The following is a 23020-nucleotide window of genomic DNA, read 5'->3' as shown; positions in this document are numbered from 1 at the left end:
AAATCATTCCAAGTAGTTAATGATAATTTTGCAGTCCTATTCATTCAGCAATGATGGAGACTGCTTTACACACATTACCTTCACCGCCCCAGATTCGGTACTCGGGATTTTATCAGGCCCAACCTCGGAGAGTTCTTCACGTTCCTTTGGTTCTGGGTTTTCATCCTTATTCCCTTCTTCGGAGAGATAGAACAGTTCAACTTGAGTAAGGTGGGGAAAAATAAGAACAGGAATAGGCCACACCCCCTTTCAGCCTATCCTGTCACTCAGTCAGGTCATGCCTATCTTTTCTCAGGTTACCCGCCTTTGTCCTGTGACCCCACCTGACTCGCAGTGGCTCAGTGATTAGCACTGTTGCCTCATAGTGCCAGGGACCCAGGTTTGATTCTGGCCTTGAATGACTGACGACGTGGAGTTTGCACATGCTCCGCCATGTCTGCGTGGGTTTCCTCCGGGTGCTCCAGTCTCCACCAACAGTCCGTAAATGTGCAGGCTAGGTGGATTGGCCATGTTAAGTTGCCCATGGTGTAACTTACAACCACACCTCCTATGTTCACATCCGAGTCATTCATACAAATGATTAAAATCGATACAGAAAGCCAGACATGGTGCATTAACTGACAGGTAACTGGAAGCTCAGTCAATCAGGCAGTGGGGTGCAGGCTAGATGGATTAACCAAGGGTAGTGTGAGCTGACTGTTATAGGGTAGGCTGGTGGGTCTGAATGGGATAATGCTCGGAGGGTCAGTATGGACTCAATGAGCCGAATGGCCTGCTTCCACACTGTAGGGATTCTATAAAGAAAGCAATGTTAATCCAGAAATGGCCAATTGATTCCCAGATCTGACAGTTTTCTTTGTTGTTTGAGATTTGAGGTGCTTTTTAGGTTTTCAGATCCCCTTTATCTGTTCTGGACTCCACCAAACTAAGGAATTGCCTCCTCTTTATCGACCCTATCATTTTTGTTGATCTTTTCAAATATCTCTGCCCTAAAACAATCTAATCAAGTTAATTCACCGCTGGAAAAGGGTTACAATATTAAATTTATATATTAGGTACATGGAACATCCACAGCCCAGGGCTGCTATAGAAAACTTTGCATCTTTACAGACAAAGAGATGTACAGCACGGAAACAGACCCTTCAGTCCAACTCATTCATGCTGACCAGATATCCTAAATTAATCTAGTCCCATTTGCCAGCATTTGACCCCATATCACTCTAAGCTCTTCCTATTCATGTACCCATCCGGATGCCTTTTAAATGTTGTAATTGCACCAGCCTCCACCACTTCCTCTGGCAGCTCGTTCCATACACCCACCACTCTCTGTGAAAACAAGTTACCCCTCAGGTCCCTTTCAAATCTTTTCCTCTCTCACCTTAAGCCTAAGCCCTCTAGTTTTGGATTCCCCTACTCTGGAGAAAAGACCTTGACTGTTTACCCTACCCATGCCCCTCGTGATTTTGTAAACTTCCAAACGGTGCTCCCAGTCAAGCCCTTCCTGAACACAGCAGAGCCCCTTACCTCCCTGGAAGAGCCTTTTGCAAACGAAATCCTTCCAGTCGGTGACCTGCGTAATTCTGGCTCCTGGTGAACCCCTCGGGCCTTTCTCTGACGAGACCTACAAAGTCAACAAGTCATAAAAGTGCTTCGTCTTCTGCCCGCGCAAAACACAAACTGAACCAAAAACTCTTTAATCTTGCAGTCAATGCAGCTGATGCAAGTTTTGTTTAAGGAGAAAGTGAGGTCTGCAGATGCTGGAGATCAACACACATTTTCAGCAAGTGTTTTTTAACCCTCGGGTTTCCCAAAATGGGCGCGGCGACCACCCCGTGAGATTTTGACGCGGTGGGTACAAGAGGCAGCCATAGAGAGGGCCCCAAGTGCAACGCTCCTGCAAATCCTCACGGATATCTTTTTTCTCAAAGTGGGCGGGGGAGTGCGTGTAGCCCAATGGGCATATTTCCAAGGTCTGATTGCTGTTGTGAAAGAGATGGGTGGTTTTTACAAAAACATTTGCAGCTTACAGGCTTTCCACCATGTCCCATCTCCCCCTCCTGCCACCTGCTGAGCAACTGAAGGTCGCCTGCTATTCCCCAATCTGGCTTTAATAAACCTTCCACCCAAACCTGAAAAGATGGAAATGTAATACGGAGGAACCTTGATTATCTGAATGAGATGGGCGGGCACTATTTTGTTCGGATAATTGATTATTTGGGTTAATTGATTTAATGCCTCTCCTCTGGGGCTTGAGGTTTTCTGAAGTTTCTTTTCTCCTCGCTCTGCCTGCCTTGCTCTCTCTCTGTCTCAGGGCTTGGTTCTGAGCAGAGACACACTTATGTGCAAGGGACCTGTAGCATTGCTGAAGCCTCTCGCAGCCCTCCTTCCCTCAACCCCCCCCCCCCCCCCCCCCCCCCAAAAAGTCCAATGGGATTGACACAGCAAGCACTTGCTAAGTCCACCCTCCATTCAGGAGATGAGGCAACAGCACACTACGTGAGGGACCCTGCCTCCCCGTCTGTCCCCACCCCATCTTCCCCCGCCCTCCCCCCAAATCTTCCCTCCCAACCCACCCTCAGCAGCATTTCAGTAAGCTGGGCTCATTTTTAATCATTACAAACAAAGGATGTGATCAGTATTGAAACACCTCTTTGATGTAATGTTTCTATCAGGACCTTGAGATCTTCTTTGGATAATCCGAAATTCGGACAATCGAGGTTCCTCTGTACTCAGTCTAGGCTTTTCAGCCCCCTGAGCCCGCTCTGCCATTTCAGATCATGGCTACTCAAATACTTCCATGCTACTTTCCTTTTCAATGCCAACCCCATATCCCATGGTCTCATTGGAATCTAAAATCTGTCACAAGTTCTGAGGGAGGGTCACTCGAGCTGAAACACTGACTCTGATCTCTCTCCAACGGTGCTGCCAGGCCTGCTGAGCATTTCCAGTGATTTCTGTTTTCGTTTCTGATTTACAGCATCTCCCATTTTATATCTTAAAACCTGACGATCTCTGTCTTCAACAGGTTTAATGACAGAACTCCTGGGTCACAAAGACAAGATAAACGTGCACAACTTTCATCTGCCCTTATAGAGTCATGGAAATAGACCCTTTGATCCAACTCATCCATGCCAACCTGTGTTACAATGCAGAGGTCAAACCTCTCTAAATTAAACCGAACACCCAGAAAAGCTCACCTCGCCTCGTAATCTGTACAAATGTGAGTGACAGAGAACTCCTAAATTCCACTATTTAAGAAAAATAACAATTTATTTTCTTAACTCGAATAGTGAACACTAAACAACAACTATTCACACAAATCCAAGCCCCCTTTTTCTTAACTACTTATTATCTAACCCCAACTCTAAAAATCGGGGCAGCACAGTGGCTCAGTGGTTAGCACTGCCACCTCACAGCACCAGGGACCCGGGTTCGATTCCAGCCTCGGGTGACTGTCTGTATGGAGTTGGCACATTCTCCCCGTGTCTGTGTGGGTTTCCTCCGGATGATCGGATTTCCTCCCACAATCACAAAGGTGTGCAGGTCAGGTGGATTGGCTGTGCTAAATCGCCCGTTGAGTTAGGTGCATCCAATCCACCCAAACCTGCATATCTTTGTGACTGTGGGAGGAAACCGGAGCACCCGGAGGAAACCCACGCAGACACGGGGAGAACGTGCAAACTCCACACGGACAGTCGCCCGAGGCTGGAATCGAGCCTGGTTCCTGGCGCCGTGTGGCAGCAGTGCTAACCACTGAGCCACCGTGCCACCCCCGACAAAACATCACAGAACGAACGGTTACACCCGAAATGTTGACTTCTCCACCTCCTGATGCTGCCTTCTGGCCTCTTGCTTGTTTATCACTGATCGATGGCAGCTGCTCTCACACTAATTTTCTAGATAGTGGGTTTATATATCACCACCCCTCCCCCCTCCATGACACATTAAATTGTTATAATTTGATGGGTTTCCAAGTGTCTAAACAATAAATTCAAACTCCACTGGCTTCTGGTATCCTGAGCATAATTTAATCTAACTGGTTAAATTTCAATTGTTGTCAAAACAACCAAGCTCAAGTATCCATTTAACAGGTAAAAAGTGAGGTCTGCAGATGCTGGAGATCACAGTTGAAAATGTGTTGCTGGTTAAAGCACAGCAGGTCAGGCAGCATCCAAGGAACAGGAAACTCGACGCTTTGGGCATAAGCCCTTCACCAGGAATGAAGGGCTTATCCATTTAACAGCCAATTGTTACATTTGGAACAGCGGGACCTTTAGCTGGTAACTGTGGCTGTACTTTAAAGATGGAAAGTGCTTTTCTGAATTTAAGTGACCGTAACACCAGGTATCCTAATCTAATCTCATTTGCCGGCGTTTGATGCATATCCCTCTAATTCCTGATGAAGGGCTTTTGCCCGAAACGTCGATTCTCCTGCTCCTCGGATGCTGCCTGACCTGCTGTGCTTTTCCAGCACCACACTCTCAAGTCTAATCTCCAGCCACCTGCAGTCCTCACTTTCGCATATCCCTTTAAACCCTTCCTATTCATATACCCACCCAGATGCCTTTTAAATGTTACAATTGTACCAGCCTCCACCACTTCCTCTGGCAGCTCATTCCAGATACGCACCACCCTCTGCGTTAAAAGTTGCCCCTCGAGTTCCCTTTTAAATCTTTCCTTTGTCAACTTAAACCTATGCCCTCTAGTTTTGCACTCCCCTACCCTGGGGAAAAGACCTTGTCTATTTACCCTATCCATGTCCCTCATGATTTTATCAATTTCCATAAGGTCACCACTCAACCTCCCACTCTCCAGGGAAAACAGTCTGGACAGCCTCTCCCTATAGCTCATACCCTCCAACCCCACCAACATCCCGGTAGATCTCTTCTGAACCTTTTCAAGTTTCACAACGTCTTTCCTATAGCAGGGAGACCAGAACTGAATGCAGTATTCCAAAGGTGGCCTAACCAATGTCCCGTACATCCACGTGACCTCCCAATGCCTATACTCAATGCACTGGCCTTCACTGCATGTTTTCTTTTTCAAGGGAAGAGGGCATCGGTGGCCAGGCCAGAACTTGTTGACCATCCCTGGAGTTCTTACAGTTTCAAGGTTACCATTAGAGAATAATTTGCAAATCCAGATTTTTTTTTAATAAAGAAACTGCTGATCTTAAATTCCACCAGCTGCCTGCACCCACATCACCAGATTGTGAGCCTGGTCCTCTGGATTTCTAAGTTCAGGCACCATTACAAGTGCTTACAAGCAGAAACATAGGAAATAGGAGCAGGAGTAGGCCTTCGAACCCACTCCGCCATTCAATGTGATCGCTGCTGATCATCCAACACGTTACCCTGCACCTGCTTCCTCCCAAACTCTTTAATCCCTTTAGCCCCAAGAACTATATGCAAGCTCTTTTGAAAACATTCAATGTTTTGGCCTTAATCGCTTTCTGTGGCAGAGAATTCCACATGCTCCCCACACTCTGGTTGAAGACATTTCTCCCCATCTCAGTCCTACATGGCCTACTCTGTATCCTTAGACTGTGACCCCTGGGTTCTGGACTCCCCAGTCGTTGGGGAACATGCCTTCTGCGTTTACCCTGTCCAGTCCCGTTACATTATTGTAGGCTTCTCCATCTTTTTTAGTTAGCACTCCGGAACCTTTCCCCGAAATCTGGGCTGGGGGAATAGCTCCATGATCACCGACCACTGTACAGCACTTGGCTGCTAGGTTCCCCTCGCAGCAATAGATGGCAGAACCACAGAATGCATCACCGCCTCACTCCACGTCAGCATGTTCCAGAAGGGGTAACCAGAGAGATTCAGACCATTCAGAATACCGTGTGTCTTGCGAGGCCCGGTAAGTCGGGGGAACACTCAGTAGTGATCCCCCAACATTCCAACAAATTCAGAACATAGCGCGAGAAACCCAGGACCTCTGAATCTCTTCCCAACACCAGTGTAGCCACTGAAGCAGCCACCGGGTGTATCACAGTAACGTAACATATTTCCTCAACTCTATCATACCTCTCGCATTTTCGAAGCTGACAACGATACGGGAACTTGATTACTGCGCCTTGCTGGTTGGCTGGGAGTCTGAAGACACTGAAGAAACTATTCAATGAGATTAGACATCTGTTAATCAACAAGTAGGACGACAATATATCATTCTCTCTCCTTCCACCACCCACCGGCATCAACGAGGCTTCCTTGACAGAACCTCCAAACCCACAACCTCTAACAGTTAGGGGGAGGCCCCGTAGTATTGTCAACGGATTCATAATCCAGAGATCCAGGTTCAAATCCCATCACAGCAGATGGTGGATACTGAACTGAGTTAAAATCTGGAAATACAAGTCTAACAATGAAATGATGGGCGATTATTGTAAAAAGCCATTGAATGGCATTTTGGAAAGAAAACTACTGTCCTTGCCCCAGCTGGCATACACACGACTCCAGACCTTAACTGATCTCTGAAATCAACTGCTAAAAATAAAAATCAAAGGAATGAAATTGACAGACTCCCTGGCATCAACTAAGGCACTGGCAATGACAACAAAGAACACAGCCCTACCAACCTTACAAGTTCCTCCTTAATAATATCTGAGGCTGAGTGCTGAAACTGAAAGAGCTGTCTCACAGACTAGTCAAGCAGCAGCTTGACAGAGTGATACCGCTTGGAAATCATGCCTTAAGAACAAAGACCAGTACAGCACAGGCCCTTCGGCCCACCAAGCCTGTGGCTACATATGTTACCTCTCTAAAGTAAAAGCCTTTTGCCCCTACACGGTCCATTTCCCTCTGTTCCTTGCTTATTCAGGTGTCTGTCAAGATGTCCCTTTAACGTCGCTATCGTATCTGCTTCCACCTCCTCCTCTGGCAGCACATTCCATACAGTGTTTAAAAAACCTGCCCCTCACATCTCCTTAGTTCTGACGGAGCTCTGCACTGTTGTAGCTGCCATCTTTTACAAAACTTGTTAAACCCCCTATCTGCTCAGGTGGGATGTGCAAGATCCCATGTTTGAGGAACAGCAGGGGAATTCTCCCAAGCAGCCAGGACAATACTTAGCCCTCAATCCACGTCACAAAAATAGATAATCTGGTCATTATCATATGGCTGAGAGAGTTCCCTTTATGCGAATTGGCTGCCACATTTCCTACAAAAAGTGAACATCGGTCGTTAACTACTTTGCAATCAGTTACATTTACACTCGATACCACCCCTACTCTTTCCCAAGTTTGTCAATTAATTCCCTTGTTGAAAATGTGTTGCTGGTTAAAGTGCAGCAGGTCAGGCAGCATCCAAGGAACAGGAAATTTGACGTTTTGGGCATAAGACCTTCATCAGGCTTATGCCCGAAACGTCGAATTTCCTATTCCTTGGATGCTGCCAGACCCTGCTGTGCTTTAACCAGCAACACATTTTCAGTTCTGATCTCCAGCATCTGCAGACCTCACTTTTTACTCAATTAATTCCCTTTTCAAGTGCTGAGACCACAAATAAATTGCTCAGAGTAGAGTAAGCCAGACCAGTCCACTGCAAACCTTTAGAGACTTTATTTTCTCCGGTTCAGTGGCTACTTTGAGATGCAGAGTGACAACAGCACAGCTCTATATTCTCTGTGCTAATCCTGTGACCATCATCGAATGTCTTAGATTCATCATCCCTTCCCCACACCCGCCCCCAGCCCCCACAGTGTGTGAGTGCAGCGTCCCCAACTGAAGCATTCAAAAGGGAATTGCTTTCAGAGAATCCCTACAGTGTGGAAACAGGCCCTTAGGCCCAACAAATCCACACCGACCCTCCGAAGAATTACCCACTCAGACACATTCCCCTACCCTGTTATCTTACATTTACCCCTGACTGATGCACCTAACCTACACATCGCTGAACACTACGGGCAATTTAGCATGGCCAATCCATCCTAACCTGCACATCTTTTGGACTGTGGGAAGAAACTGGAGCATCCAGAGGAAACCCACACAGACAGTCGCCGGAGACTGGGATTGAACCCGGGTCCCTGGAGCTATGAGGCAGCAGTGCTAACCACTGAGCCACCATGCCACCCATCCTTTCTAAAGGGGACAAACATGTAGGGTTCCAGGGAGACGGCAGGAGAAATGCCACAAAGTAAATTGCTTGGTGCAAACAGGATGAACCAAACTTCAGAGTTGCAACATTTCTCTGATGTTGTAAAAAGGATGTTGAAAAAAAAAGAATATTTACTCGAATAATGCAGAAGCTGAAAGGTTAGACCCATCAAGAAATGCTGAACACAGAGTGTCTTTTCACAGCAAAAGACATACCTGGTAAGGGTCTATAAGGTTGCAAAAGTGCAGACATAGGGGTTGTGTTTCCATGTGTGGGAGTGTTTGGGGGGGGGGGGGGGGGGAATTGGCGGTAGAACGACAAGTCCTACACAGTCACCAACAATTTACAGTATTTTGCTTTCAGTGTAGTCTGATTAACCTGTCGTGTTTAATACTAGGAAGCTTGGAGGAACAAAGGAATCTTGTCCTCAGATCCGTGAAGGTGGCAGGACAGGATAGTAGGGTGGTTAAGAAGGCATAGGGGACACTTGTCTTTTTATCACAGCCGTGGCACAGATGAGAAGAGGGAGGTCATGTTGCAGCTGTATAGGCCGTGGCTGGAGTACGGTCTGCAGTTCTGGCCCCCACACCATGAGAAGGATATGATCACATTGAAGATGTTGCAAAGGAGATTCACCCAGGATGTTGCCTCTCCAATGAGGAGAGGCTGGATAAGCTCAGATTGTTTCCCTACAGCAGGAAAGGCTGAGAGGGGACCTGATAGAGGTATAAGATTACCAGGGGCACTGACAACCGTTCCCTTCGGTTGAAGGGTCAATAACGAAGACTATATTTTAAGCGGAAATGCAGGCGCATTTCAGAAAAATATTTTTCACCCAATGGCTGGGGGGGGGGGGGTCAGGAATGCACTGTCTGGAGGGTATTCGAGGGCGGGAAATCTCTCAACCTTTTGAAAGTACTTGGACGAGCACTTAAAATGCCCTAACATGGTAGCACAGTGGTTAGCACTGCTACCTCACAGCGCCAGAGACCCGGGTTCAATTCCCACCTTGGGCAACTGACTGTGTGGAGTTTGCACGTTCTCCCTGTGTCTGCGTGGGTTTCCTCCGGGTGCTCCGGTTTCCTCCCACAGTCCAAAGGTGTGCAGGTCAGGTGAATTGGCCATGCTAAATTGCCCGTAGTGTTAGGTGAAGGGGTAAATGTAGGGGAATGGGTCTGAGTGGGTTGCTCTTCGGAGGGTTTATTGGGCCGAAGGGCCTGTTTCCACACTGTAAGTAATCTAATCTAATCTAATTTAAACATGCTAAGGTATGGGCCAGGTGCTGAATCATGGGACTAGTGTAGACTTAGAGTCATTCTTTAGTTGGCATTGACTTGATGGCTAAAGGGCCTTTTCAGCAATGTATAATTCTATGATAAATCAAGAAGGGAAACTCAGATGAAACATCTTCACCCAGAGGGTGGCGAGAATGTGGAAAATGACTGAGGGACACAGGGACTGAGTGGAGGTGAACTATATAGATGTAATTAACAGGAAGTTGGAGGGCAGAAAGGAACAGGAAGTTACGACGGAGCAAGAGGAAGTACTCTGAGAAGCAAATAATTTGCAGCATAAACATGGACCAGATGGGCCGAAAGGTTTGTTTCTGAAAGGATTCATGAGTCTGGTGGATGACTGACCGCTTCCACTTTCTTGGACGTACTCCGCCTGAGTGGAAATCTTCGCAAGGAGTCGATACGAGGCTGAAAACAAAACAGGCTTTTGGTAAGTACAAAGTGCACAACACATTTCTTTCAAGCAATGCATTCTCTGTTTTGCCAAAAGTATCAATTCGTCAATTCTTTCCAGTCCCCGGCTCTGGTAACACCCTCTTCACACCAGACCACTGCCTTGCCCAGGGGGACAATAATTAGTCGCTGACAAGCCCAAGCATTGCAGGGCAGCTGTTTGCCCACGGTAGGCATCACCGGATTTATCTAGGTAAGCCTGGATTTAGTGTGACCCAATGTCGCTGTGTTCACGCACACCTGTTGGATGGGATCAGCGGAAAGATCATTTAGGAGTGACAACGTCGATTAACTTTACTCCTGCCGCAGCCAGAGGCAACACCACCAAACATGACACCCATGGGACAGCTAAGGTCTGGTCTGTAAATGGCTTCACTTTCAACAGTACACTGCAAGACCAAATATTTCAAACTCACCACTGACACTGGCTGACACAGCCATAGCATTGTATTCTTCGCTCGGTTACCCTAATACACTTTGTACTGTCTGATCTGCCAATACTGCATGCAAAACAAAACATTTCACTGTACCTAGATACAGAGACAATAATCAAAAACATTTAGAAAAAAGGCCTTCTGGAAAATCTCAATGGAATCCGGCTCCACCACACTTGCAGGCAGCTCATCCCAGATCGTGCTGTATTTAAGATTTACATCTTTTGCAAATCACTTTAAATCTGTGCCCTTGATCCATTTGCGAGCGGGAACTGACACTGACACTGGTTTCTGGGGAAGTGATGGCCTAGCTGTACTAACACTGGACTGTTAATCCAAAGACCCAGGGAATATTCTAGAGAGTTTGAATCACTGGAATAAAAAAAAATCAGGAATTAGGAATCCAATGAGGACCATGAATCCATTGTCAATTGGCAGAAAAATCCCATCTGTGACACTAATGTCCTTGAGGGAAGGAAACTGCCATCCTTACCTGGTCTGGCCTACATGGGACTCCAGGTCCAAAGCAATATGGTTGACTCTCCACTGCCCTCTGGGCAATTTGATTAGATTACCTACAGTGTGGAAACAGGCTATTTGGCCCAACAATTTCACACCAACCCTCCGAAGAGTAACCCACCCCTACCTTATATTTATCCCTGATTAATGCACCTATTAGTCAGGGCATTTCAGCACGGCCAATTCACCTGACCTGCTCTCATCTTTGGAATGTGGAAGCAAACAGAAGTACCCAGAGGAAACCCATGCAGACACGGGAAGAATGTGCGAACTCCACACAGATCGTGCCTGAGGCGGGACTCGCACCCACGTCCCTGGCGGTGTGAGGCAACAGTGCTAACCAGTGAGCCACTGTGCTGCCCTGGGACGGGCAATAAAGGATGAGCCATAAATGATGGCTCAGCCAGTGACAGCCTCATCCCATGAATGAATAAAAAAAAAACCATGAGGCTCAAAGCTCTGTCCATTGAATAAACGCAGAACAAACAAGCTAGCCTCGGGTGATGGTGATCATCAGGGAAGGAAATCCGCCATCCTTACTTGATCTGGTCTGTATGTGCCTTAGATACAAGGGGGTGAGATGTCTAACTGCAATTGGACAGAGGCTTGGTGACACCGTACCGAGGGTATTGTATTGTCAGTCTCCATACCCTAGGAAGAACATACTTGCCATTGAGGGAGTGCACCGAAGGTTCACCTAACTAATTCCTGAGAAGGAGGGCTTGAAGTCAGAGGAAAGATTAAATAGACCATTTTTTTATTCTCCAGAGTTGAGGAGGAGGAGGAGGAGGACTGACATCATTCATCGAAAGGCAGGCACAGTGGCTCAGTGGTAAGCACTGCTGCCTCAGTGCCAGGGACCTGGGATCGATCCTGGTCTTAGGTGACTGTCCGTGTGGCGTTTACACATTCTTCCCTGCGTCTGCGTGGGTTTCCTCTGGTTGCTCCAGTTTCCTCCCACAGACCAAAGATGTGCAGGTTAGATGGATTGGCCATGGGAAATGCAGGGCTTCAGGGACAGGGTAGATATTGGGTCTGGGTGTGATGCTCTTCAGAGGGTCAGTGTGGACTCAATGGGCTGAGTGGTCTGGTGCCACACTGTAGGGATTCTATGAATCTATGAAAGTGAGATGGAGCTTGTAGTAAAACAGGAGAATAATACATAGCATGAAAAAAAAACACAATTGAACAGAACAGCTCAAAAGGAGGCTATTCAGCCCAAGGAGTCTGGGTTAGCTCTTTTGGAATCCAAACCCTAACTTTCTCCAATATCCTTCCTCTTTTGAGTATTCCTTTTAGAAAGTTACTATAGAAACTGCATCCATTGCCCTATCAGACAGTGCATTGCAAATCCTATCCAATTGATTAGTAAAGAGATTTTCAGTCTGCTTCTTTCTCCAGTCACCTGGGGCAGTGCAGAAGAGGCTTACAGGAATGGTGCCTGAGCTGAGGAACCTCAGCTGGGGCTCCTTTCCTTGGAGAGAAGGCCGAGCGGAAATCTGACTGACGCTTTCAAAATCATGAGAGGGCTGGACATTGTTGATCAAGAGAAACTGTTCCCGCTCGCAGATGGATCAAGGGCACAGATTTAAAGTGATCTGCAAAAGATGTAAATCTTAAATACAGCACGATCTGGAATGAGCTGCCTGCAAGTGTGGTGGAGTCGGGTTCCACTGAGATTTTCCAGGGGGCCTATTTTCTAAATGTTTTTGATTATTGTCTCTGTATCTAGGTACAGTGAAATGTTTTGTTTTGCATGCAGTACTGGCAGATCAGACAGTACAAAGTGTATTAGGGTAACCGAGTGAAGAATACAATGCTATGGCTGTAGAGGTGTACAAAGAGTGAGATCAACATTAAATTTAAAATTTGAGCGGTCCATTCAGAAGTCTAATAACAGTGGGAAAGTAGCTGTTCTTGAATCCGTTGATATGAGTGTTTGAGCTTTTGTATCTTCTGCTCAATGAAGAGGTTGGAAGGAATTATAACCAGGGTGGGAGGAGTCTTTGATGACATTGCCTCAGATAGGCAGCCAACAGGAAGTATAGACGGAGTCAACAGATGGAAGGTTGGCTTTTGTGATGGACTGGACTGTGTTCACAACTCTCTGCAGTTTCTTATGGTCCTGGGCAGAGCAATTGCATCCAGATAGAATGCTTTCTATGGTGGATGTATAAAAAATAATAAGAGTCTTAAAATTAGGTAACAATGTTCAAGGTTATGGGAAAGGCCAAATCATGATGCTCATTGAGAGCCAGTTCACTCGCGTTAGACAGGCAGGAGGCCGGAAGAACACAGCAAGCCAGGCAGCATCAGGAGGTGGAGGAGTCAATGTTTTGGGTGTAATCCGTCTTCAGAAAGAGGGCTGCATGTAGGGGAGCTACAGACAAAGGTTGGGAGGGGGGTGATCTGGTTGGTAGCTACAAGGAAGGGTCGGTCAGAGGAATGGAAGGGATGCGGCATGGTGGGGTGGAATGGGAGCCGGGGAACGGGAAGGGAGGTTATTTGAAGTTGGAGAACTCAATGCTGAGTGTTCTAGGCTTAGGCTGCCCGGGCGGAAGATGAGGTGTTGTTCCTCGAAATTGAGGTCTGACTCGCTGTGGCAATGGAGGAAGCTGAGGATGGTCATGTCAGAGAGGGAATGACACGGGGAGTTGAAATGGGCAGTGACTAGGAGGTCAGGTTGGCCCCTGCGGGCTCAGCTGAGATGCTCAGCAAAACATACCCCGAGTTTGTGGTTAGTCTCACTGATGGTCTTCTTCTGCAATGTGATCAAGTGACCTACAATTTCTTGTCATTAATCCTTCATGTAACAGTTTCTCTTTACTTACTCTGTCAAAACCCTTGAAGATTTTAAAGATCTATAACAAATCTGTCCTTAGTCTCCTCTGCTCTAAAGGAAATATCAACAACTGCTCTGGTCCATCCACCTATCTCTGATCCCTCAGTGAACCACTTTTGTAGATCTCACTCTTGGATTGCTCACTGACCAAACACCAGGTCACTCTCAGCCTGTCTGCAACAGGCAGACTGAGTGTGCAGTTTAAAGGGCCATGATTCGGTCTAAAAACCAATAAGCCGTTTCCAGACTCAGCAGACAGCTGAACCATCAGGAACCAGTACAAAGCTGCGCAATGCCACGCAACGTAGCAGAGGGTATAACCAGACCGGGCCTCAAATTTACCTGCTGTGACTTTGGCTGCGTTTTTGGCTCTTTGTCCAGCTGTGCCTCCTGTTCCGATGAGCTCAGAGAAACCCTGCTCTGCAATGTCTTCCTTCTGCTGGCCTGCACGGAATTTAGTGTCAAATCAAGCAAAGCATCTGAAGAGGTGAAACTCAAAACGGTGTCTCAGTATCCAATCTCTCTCCTGGCTAAAGGAGGTAATGCACTCAAGATTGGCTTCCCTAACAACAACCCATATTTACATAGCATATTTTAGATTAGATTTCCTACGGTATGGAAGGAGGCCCTTCGGCCCGACAAGTCCACACCAACCCTCCAAAGAGCAACCTACCCAGACGTGTTCCCCGACATTTACCCCTGACTAATGTACCGAACACTACGGACAATTTAGCATGGCCAGTTCACCTGACCCGCACATCTTTGGACTGTGGGAAGAAACCGGAGCACCCGGAGGAAACCCACGCAGACATGGGGAGAACGTGCAAACTCCACACAGATAGTTGCCCGAGACTGGAATTGAATCCGGGTCCCTGGCGCAATGAGGCAGCAGTGCTAACCACTGAGCCACTGTGCCGCAATAGTTGGATAGAGGTGGGGGTAAAGGTGATAGGTCGGGGGGGAGAATGGTGTAGATAGGTGGGAAGGAAGTTGGACAGATGGGACAGGTCATGAGGATGGCGCTGAGCTGGAAGGTTGGAACTGGGATAAGGTGGGGGGAGGGTTCCAAGGCAGAAGAAGAGGCATTCTCCATCCAGGCGGTGGGTGGAAAGGAAGTGGCGATGGAGGAGGCCCAGGATCTGCATGTCCTTGGCAGTATGGGAGGGGGAGTTGAAGTGTTCGACCATGGCACAGTGAGGTTGGTTGGTGTGGGTATCCCAGAGATGTTCTCTGAAGCTCACTGCAAGTAGGTGTCCTGAAACCTCAATGTAGAGGAGACTGCATCAGGAGCAACGGATACAGTAAATGACATGGCAGGTGAAACTTTTATGGCTGTGAGGCTCATTTGAGGCCTTGGACAGAGGTTTTGGGGGGGTGGGCGTGGGGAGGGGGGGGGGGGGGGGGGGTTTGGAGTTGTGGGCACAGGCTTTCCCCCTCCCATTAGATTAGACTACTTACAGTGTGGAAACAGGCCCTTCAGCCCAACAAGTCCACACCGACCCGTCGAAGCGCAACTCACCCATTCCCCTACATTTACCCCCTTTACCTAACACTACGGGCAATTTAGCATGGCCAATTCACCTGACCCGCACATCTTTGGACTGTGGGAGGAAACCGGAGCACCCGGAGGAAACCCACGCAGACATGGGGAGAACGTGCAAACTCCACACAGTCAGTCGCCTGAGGCGGGAATTGAACCCCCAATTCTGCCGAGGACATGCAGGTCCTGGGCCTCCTCCACCGCCACTCCCTTTCTACCCAACCGAAAGCAGCAGAAACGGAACCAAATAAATTCCAGAAGACTCAGTACAGCAGCGCTTCACAGGAGACTCCAGAGCACTGAAAAGGTCATCTAGACATGGGATGAAACATCTGCAAATCAACATCCCAGCTCGGCAAACATACCCACAACTGACACCCAAGCTACAAACCTTTACACAAACCGTGTCTGTCAAGCGTTTTCACTGTACCTGCATCCCTCACCTCCTCTGACAGTTCACTCCACACACAGTTAAAAACGTTGTCCCTTGTTTCCTTTTCAAATCTTTCACCTTGCACCTTAAAAATAAATCCCTTGTTTTGAATTCCCCCACTCTCAGGAAAAGTCCCTTGCCTTTATCTGTACCTTTCATGATTTTTATAAACATCAATTAGGTCACCGCAGCAACCTCCAACGCACGAGTGAAAAAAAGGCCCCAAACTTTCCAGTGTATTTTTATATCTCAAACTCCGGGAAGCACCCTGGTAAATCTTTTCTGAACCCCCTCCAGTTTTAGTAATACCCTTCCTACAGCAGGGTGACCAGGCTACACGTAGTACTCCAGAATAGAACAAAGAACATTACAGCACATGAACAGCCCTTCTGCCCTCCAAGCCTGCACCGATCCAGATCCTCTACCTAAACCTATCGCCTATTTTCCAAGGATCTTTATCCCTCTGCTCCCTGCCCATTCATGTTTCTGTCTCTATACATCTTAAATGAACTATCATGCCCACCTCCGTTGGCAACGCATTCCCTAACCACCACCCTCAGCATAAAGAACTTTCCATGCATATTTCCCCTAAACCTTTCCCCTCTCACCTTGAACTCATGACCCCTAGTAATTGAGTCCCCCACTCTTCTTGCTATCCACACAGTCTATACCTCTCATGATTTTCTGGACCTCAATCAGTTCCCCCCTCAACCTCCGTCTTTCGAATGTTCTTTCCATTTAACATATAGTTCGCTCTAGAATTGGATCTTCCAAAACGCATCACCTCACATTTGCCTTGTTTGAACTCCATCTGCCATTTCTCTGCCCAACTCTCCAATCTATCTATATTCTGCTGCATTCTCTGACAGTCCCCTTCACTATCTGCTACTCCACCAAAGATGTGCAGGTCAGGTGAATTGGGTCTGGGTGGGTTACTCTTCGAAGGGTCAGTCTGGACTTGTTGGGCCGAAGGGCCTATTTCCACACTGTAGAGAATCTAATCTAATCTAATCAAATCAATCGTAGTCTAGATTAGAGTGGTGCTGGAAAAGCACAGCAGGTCAGGCAGCATCTGAGGAGCAAGAAATTCAATGTTTTGGGCAAGAGCTCTATTCCTGATGAAGGACTTTTGCCCGAAACGTTGATCTTCCTGCTTCCCGGATGCTGCTTGACCTGCTGTGCTTTTAGAGCACCAGTCTAATCTAGACCCTGGTTTCCTGCATCTGCTGTCCATGTTTTTAACCTAATCAATCTTCGTGTCAGTTGGGTGGCACAGATGGGCAGCACAGTGGTTAGCACTGCTGCCTCACAGCGCCAGAGACCCGGGTTCAATTCCCGCCTCAGGCGACTGACTTGTGTGGAGTTTACACATTCTCCCCACGGCTGCGTGGGTTTCCTCCGGGTGCTCCGGTTTTCCTCCCACAGTCCAAAGATGTGAATTGGCCACGCTAAATCGTCCCATAGTGTTAGGTGAAGGGGTAAACGTAGGGGAGTGGGTCTGGGTGGGTTGCGCTTCAACAGGTCGGGTGTGTGGAGCCGAAGGTCCTGTTTCCGCACTAAGTAATCTAATGCTAATCAGGCCATCTGCCTCCAGATTATGAACAAGTGGTCCCAGCGCGGATCCCTGTGGAACACCACTAGATTTCAAGGAACTCCCTTCCACTACTACTCTCTGTCTCCTGGGCCAAGCCAGTTTTCTATCCATCTAGTTACTACAGGTAAAAAGGAGATCGGAGCTGAAAATGTGTTGCTGGTTAAAGCACAGCAGGTCAGGCATCATCCAAGGAACAGGAAATTCGACGTTTCGGGCCAGAGCCATTCCTGATGAAGGACTTTTACCCGAAACGTCGAATTTCCTGCTCCCTGGATGCTGCCTGACCTGCTGTGCTTTAACCAACAACACATTTTCAGCTCTAGTTAGTACACCCTGGACCCCAGGCAACTTCACTTTCTCCATCAGCCTTCTATGGGGGAGCCTTATCCATCTAGTTACTACAGGTAAAAAGGAGATCAGAGCTGAAAATGTGTTGCTGGTTAAATGTGTTGCCTTACTGAAGTCCATGCATGTGACATCTACAGCCCTTCCCCCATCAAGGCAGGGGTATGAATGGCGCTATCTCAATGCAAACCTCTCCCAACGTCCCCTTTGGCGGCACATCAGCAGGCCCGGTCACATCGCGAATTGGCGCAAAGCGCGCGGCTGTCGGTCTTTTAAAGAGAAAACACCGAGGCGGTGGTAACACAACCGCCACCTGAGCACCCGCCATCCCTCACACACTCACCATCTTCTTCATTCCGTCCATCCTCGTGCCGACTCCAAGCACATCCAGGTCAAGGGTCAGAGGTGAACCGGTTCCACCACTCACAGGCGTTTACCCCCGCCCGCGTCATCTTTGTCAGTGGCAGGCGGGCGCCAATCACCCGCTCCGTTTCCTCTAGGTGCGCGGGGGCTCCATCTTTGTTAGGGGCAGGCGGGCGCCGATCACCCGCTCCGTTTCCTCTAGGTGCGCGGGGGCTCCATCTTTGTTCGGGGCAGGCGGGCGCCGATCACCCGCTCCGTTTCCGCTGGGTGCGCGAGGGCTCCATCTTTGTTCGGGGCAGGCGGGCGCCGATCACCCGCTCCGTTTCCGCTGGGTGCGCGGGGGCTCCATCTTTGTTCGGGGCAGGCGGGCGCCGATCACCCGCTCCGTTTCCGCTGGGTGCGCGAGGGCTCCATCTTTGTTCGGGGCAGGCGGGCGCCGATCACCCGCTCCGTTTCCGCTGGGTGCGCGGGGGCTCCATCTTTGTTCGGGGCAGGCGGGCGCCGATCACCCGCTCCGTTTCCGCTGGGTGTGCGCGGGAGCTCCATCTTTGTTAGGGGCGACGGACGGCGCTGGGGAGGCCGGCCATTTTCCCCTCCGACGGTTGGGCGCCCCTCAGCGCCATCTTTGTGCGGGGGAGTGGGTGGGTGCAAGACGGAATCCGAAGGCACACCGCTCGCTTGTATTTGCTTTGCGGGTCCCGTGAGGAGGACGAGGTAAGGCCTCTTTCCTGCTGCTATGATTTCCTTTGGTGATGCTGTTTATAAACGGGTTACTAAGCCTTTGTTTTGGGTTCCAGCCGAGGATGGGATTGCGCCCCCTGTGGTGGGAGGCCTAAAACGTCCATTTCTCCCCCACCACCAACTTTATTTATATATAAATGGACACAAACTCATCAACAGTATTAAATAATACAATGATAACAATATTAAAATATTAACAAAACAACCACTCCCTGCTAGTAAGCTGTGATACCATCTGTGGAGGGGTGCCAATTGGCACATACTGCCACTTGGAGAAAGTGAGGACTCCAGATGCTGGAGATCAGAGCTGAAAATGTGTTGCTGGAAAAGCGCAGCAGGTCAGGCAGCATCCAAGGAGCAGGAGAAGGGCTTATGCCCGAAACGTCGATTCTCCTTCTCCTTGGATGCTGCCTGACCTGCTGCGCTTTTCCAGCAACACATTTTCAGCTCATATTGCCACCTACCAAGAGCCATTGACCGTAGTCTTTGGCACCCTAGTATACCCAATGCAAACTAAATGATTAAAGCACAGAAAGCTCATTAGGTTAAAAAAGCCTTGCAAAATCTGGAAATAAATGTAGCAGGAGGATGCCACTTGGTTCTGGATTATGAACTGACCCGCCATCCCTGGGATTATGTAGATTTAGAATTAAGTCTTATGGTCACATGTGCAATGTCGCCATTCTGGGCGCCATCTTAGGTACAAAGATATCTGGATGAAGAAATAGAAGATAGTAAAGAAATAAGTTAGAAGGTTCATAAAGTATAAAGTACAAAAATAAAGAAATAAAGTTAAAAGTTCAACATTACTGATTGTTCCTAGGCCACAGGCCTGCAGGCACTCCATGCTGGGCTTTCCCCACAAGGGCTCGCTCTCCCCCACGTTGACCCCTCTTTCACCGAATAGGAGGAGGTGAGAACTGAATGTGCTGGTGAGTCAGAGTCGAAAAGTGTGATGCTGGAAAAGCATAGCAGGTCAGGTAGAATCTGAGATGCTGAGCACACTTTCACCTGTGCAGGACATTCTTTCACCCACTTTGGGCACGCTTTCATCCATGCTGGTTCCATTCGGGCTTGCCAGCTGCTGACTGCCGCACTACCACTGACCAGCATCTGGGCTCACACAGGGCTCCAGCCGCTGCAACGCTGTGCTGCTGCCTCCAGGACCAAGCTCCCTCCAGAAGGTGTGTAAAAAAGACTTTAAAAAGAGGAAAATAAAGAAGTAAAAGGAAAAAGGAAAAGCAGACAGAATGGGCAAGATCATGTCTTGGACACCTCTACTCCGCTGCTGCATTGTAATGTAGTTAGGATGTGGGGGCAACGGTGCTGGGGTAGTGGTAATAGATAAACAGGGAGGGGATGGCCTAGTGATATCATCGCTAGCCCATTAATCCAGACACTCAACTATTGTCCTGGGGACCCAGGGTCCTCCATGGCAGAGGAATTCAATTAAAATATATCTGTAATTAAGAATTTACTGATGACCGTGAAACCATTGTCATTTGTTGAAAAAAACCGATCTGGCTCACTCATGTCCTTCAGGAAAGGAAATCTGTCATCCTAACCTGGTCAGGCCTACACGTGACTCCAGACCTGTAGTAATGAGGTTGACTCTCAACTGCCCTTTGAAATGGTCCAGCAAGCCACTTGGTTATATCAACTACTGCAAAGTCTCAACTAAGCAATGAAACTGGACCGACCATCTGGCATTGACCTAGCCACTGAAAAGACAATGGCAGAATCAACTCCGTCTACACTGCCAAGTCCTCTTCACTAACATCTGGGAGCTAGTGCCAAAATTGGGAGTGCTGTCCCACAGATTGACATAGTCGTAGTCACAAAAGTATACCTTACAGACAATGTCCCAGACACCATCGTCACCATCCCTGTAAAATCCTGGCCCATTGGCAGGACAGACCTAGCAGAGGTGGCAGCACAGTGGTATACAGTTGGTCGTCTTCAACACTGACCTTGCACCCCATGAAGCTTCATGACTTCAGGGCAAAGAAACTTGCTGATTATCACATACATACCATCCTTTCGCAAATGAATCAATACTCTTTCATATTGAGCAACACTCGGAGGAAGCACTGAGGGTGGCAAGAGCATAAAATGTGCTCTGGGTGGGGGATTTCCATGCCAACCACCATGATTGGCTTGGCAGCAGCTCTACTGATCACTGGTCAGCTTCTGAAAGACATAGCTCCTACACTGGGTCTACAACAGATAGTGAGGGAACCAGCAAAACAGAAGAACATACTTGACCTCATCCTTACCAATCTGCTGGCAGCAGATGCATATCTATCCAGGACAAATTCTCACCTTCACATTGAGAATACCCTCCATCGTGTCATGTGGCACTGTCACTGTGCTAAATGCGACAGGGCGGCACGGTGGCACAGTAGTTAGCACTGCTGCCTCACAGCGCTAGAGACCTAGGTTCAATTCCCGTCTCAGGCGACTGACTGTGTGGAGTTTGCACGTTCTCCCCGTGTCTGCGTGGGTTCCCTCCGGGTGCTCTGGTTTCCTCCCACAGTCCAAAGATGTGTGGGTCAGGTGAATTGGCCATGCTAAATTGCCCGTAGTGTTAGGTAAGGGGTAAATGTAGGGGTATGGGTGGGTTGTGCTTCGGCGGGTAGGTGTGGACTTGTTGGGCCGAAGGGCCTGTTTCCACACTGTAAGTAATCTAATCTAATCTAATCCTTTTCACTTCAAACAAATCTAGCAGCACAAGCTTATGCATCCATGAGGCGATGTGAGCTATAAGTAACAATAGAATTGTACTCCACCCCCATGGTCAGGCATATGCCCCACTCAACCATTATCATCAAGACAAGGAATCAACCTTGGTTCAATGGAGAGTGTGGGAGGGCATAGCAGGAGCAGCACCAGGAATACTTAAAAATAAGGTGTCAACTTGGTGAAGTTACCAAACAGGACTACTTGCCTGCCAGACAGCAAAAGCAGCTAGTGATAGAAAGAGCTAAGCGATCTCACAACCAAAGGATCAGATTTAAGCTCTGTAGTCCTGCTTCAACCAGTCATGAATGATGGTTAATTAAATAACTCGCTGGAGGAGGAGGTTCCACAAATATCCCTATCCTCAATGATAGAAGAGCCCAGCACATGAGCGCAAAAGATAAGGCTGAAGCATTTGCAGCAGTCTTCAGCCAGAAGTGCCAAGTGGGTGTCAATCTTGGTCTCTTCAACGATCCCCAGAATACCAGTCTTCAGTCAATTCAAAGTATTCCATATGAAATCAAGAAACGCTTGGAGGCAAAGGCTACAGGTCCTGACAACATTCCAGCAATAATATTGAAGACCTGTGCTCCAGAACTTGCCACTTTCATAGACAAAAAGTTCTAGTACAGTTACAACACTGGCATCTATATAACGATATGGAAAATCGCCTAGCTATGTCCTGTACGCAAAATGCAGGATAAATCTAACCTGACTAATTAGCGCCCCATCAGTCAACTCTTGATTATCAGTTAGGTGATTGGAAGGTGTCATCAACAGAGCTATCAAGCAGCACCTGCTCAGCGATAACCTGCTCAGTGATGTCCAGTTTGGGTTCCACCAGAGCCACTTAGCTTCTAACCTCATTACAGCCTTGGTTTGAACATGTACAAAGGAGCTGAGTTCCAGAGATGAGGTGAGAATGACAGCCTCTAACATGAAGACCAGCCTCTGACATAAAGGCCTTATTTAACCGACTGTGGCATCAAGGACTCCTAGCAAAACTGCAATCAATGAGTATCAGAGGGACAAACACTCCAGCAGTTGGAGTTGACACCTAGGAAGATGGTTGTGGTTGTTGGAAGTCAGTTATCTCGGCTCCAGGACATCTTTGCAGGAATTCCTCAAGGTAGTGTTCTAGGCCCAACCATCTTCAGCTGCTTCATCAATTTTTACTTCTGTCCAGCATAAGGTCAGGAGTGGGGATGTTCACTGATGATTGCATAATGTTCAGCACCATTCACAATTCCTCAGATATTGAAGCAAGACCTGGACAATATCATGGCTTGCAGTGACAAGGGGCAAGTAACAGTCAAGCTACACAATGCCAGGGAATGATCATCTCTAATAAGAGACAATATAACCTCCAGTCATTGGTTACCATCACTGAATACTCCACGATCAACATCCTTGGGTCACCATTGACCAGAAACTCAACTAGACTTGCCCCATAAACACAGTGGCTACAAGAGCAGGTTAGAGGCTAGAAATACTGTGGCAAGTTTTTCACCTCCTGACTCCCAAAGTCTGTCCATCATCCACAAAGTAAAGTCATGAGTGGGATGGAATACCATCCACTTGCTTGGATGGGTGAAGCTTCAACAACACTCCAACCCCATCCAGGAC

At 48.0% G+C, this 23020-nt stretch overlaps 1 protein-coding gene across 8 annotated transcripts in view; it reads right to left on the bottom strand.

The window, feature by feature from the left end:
- LOC132835269 (uncharacterized) overlaps window positions 1-17974 on the bottom strand; it is a 96019-nt gene extending 78045 nt beyond the window's left edge. For 6 of the 8 annotated variants that reach the window (XM_060854673.1, XM_060854680.1, XM_060854674.1 and 3 more), the window contains exons 1-6: window positions 17895-17974; window positions 13982-14083; window positions 9737-9799; window positions 6030-6116; window positions 1525-1621; window positions 79-176 (exon numbers count right to left, since the gene is read on the bottom strand). In XM_060854673.1, the coding sequence (XP_060710656.1) occupies window positions 79-176; window positions 1525-1621; window positions 6030-6116; window positions 9737-9799; window positions 13982-14083; window positions 17895-17915 (468 nt within the window). In that variant the 5' untranslated portion in view covers window positions 17916-17974. The remainder of the gene's footprint in view (window positions 1-78; window positions 177-1524; window positions 1622-6029; window positions 6117-9736; window positions 9800-13981; window positions 14084-17894) is intronic. The other 2 variants (XM_060854675.1, XM_060854679.1) reach the window with 2 other exon arrangements.
- Between the last annotated feature and the right edge of the window lie 5046 nt (window positions 17975-23020).

The sequence above is a fragment of the Hemiscyllium ocellatum genome, chromosome 44 (genome assembly GCF_020745735.1).
Source record: "Hemiscyllium ocellatum isolate sHemOce1 chromosome 44, sHemOce1.pat.X.cur, whole genome shotgun sequence".
Lineage (NCBI taxonomy): Eukaryota > Metazoa > Chordata > Chondrichthyes > Orectolobiformes > Hemiscylliidae > Hemiscyllium > Hemiscyllium ocellatum.
Note: the sequence above shows the minus strand (reverse complement) of the source record. Positions and strands in the feature narration are given on the sequence as shown.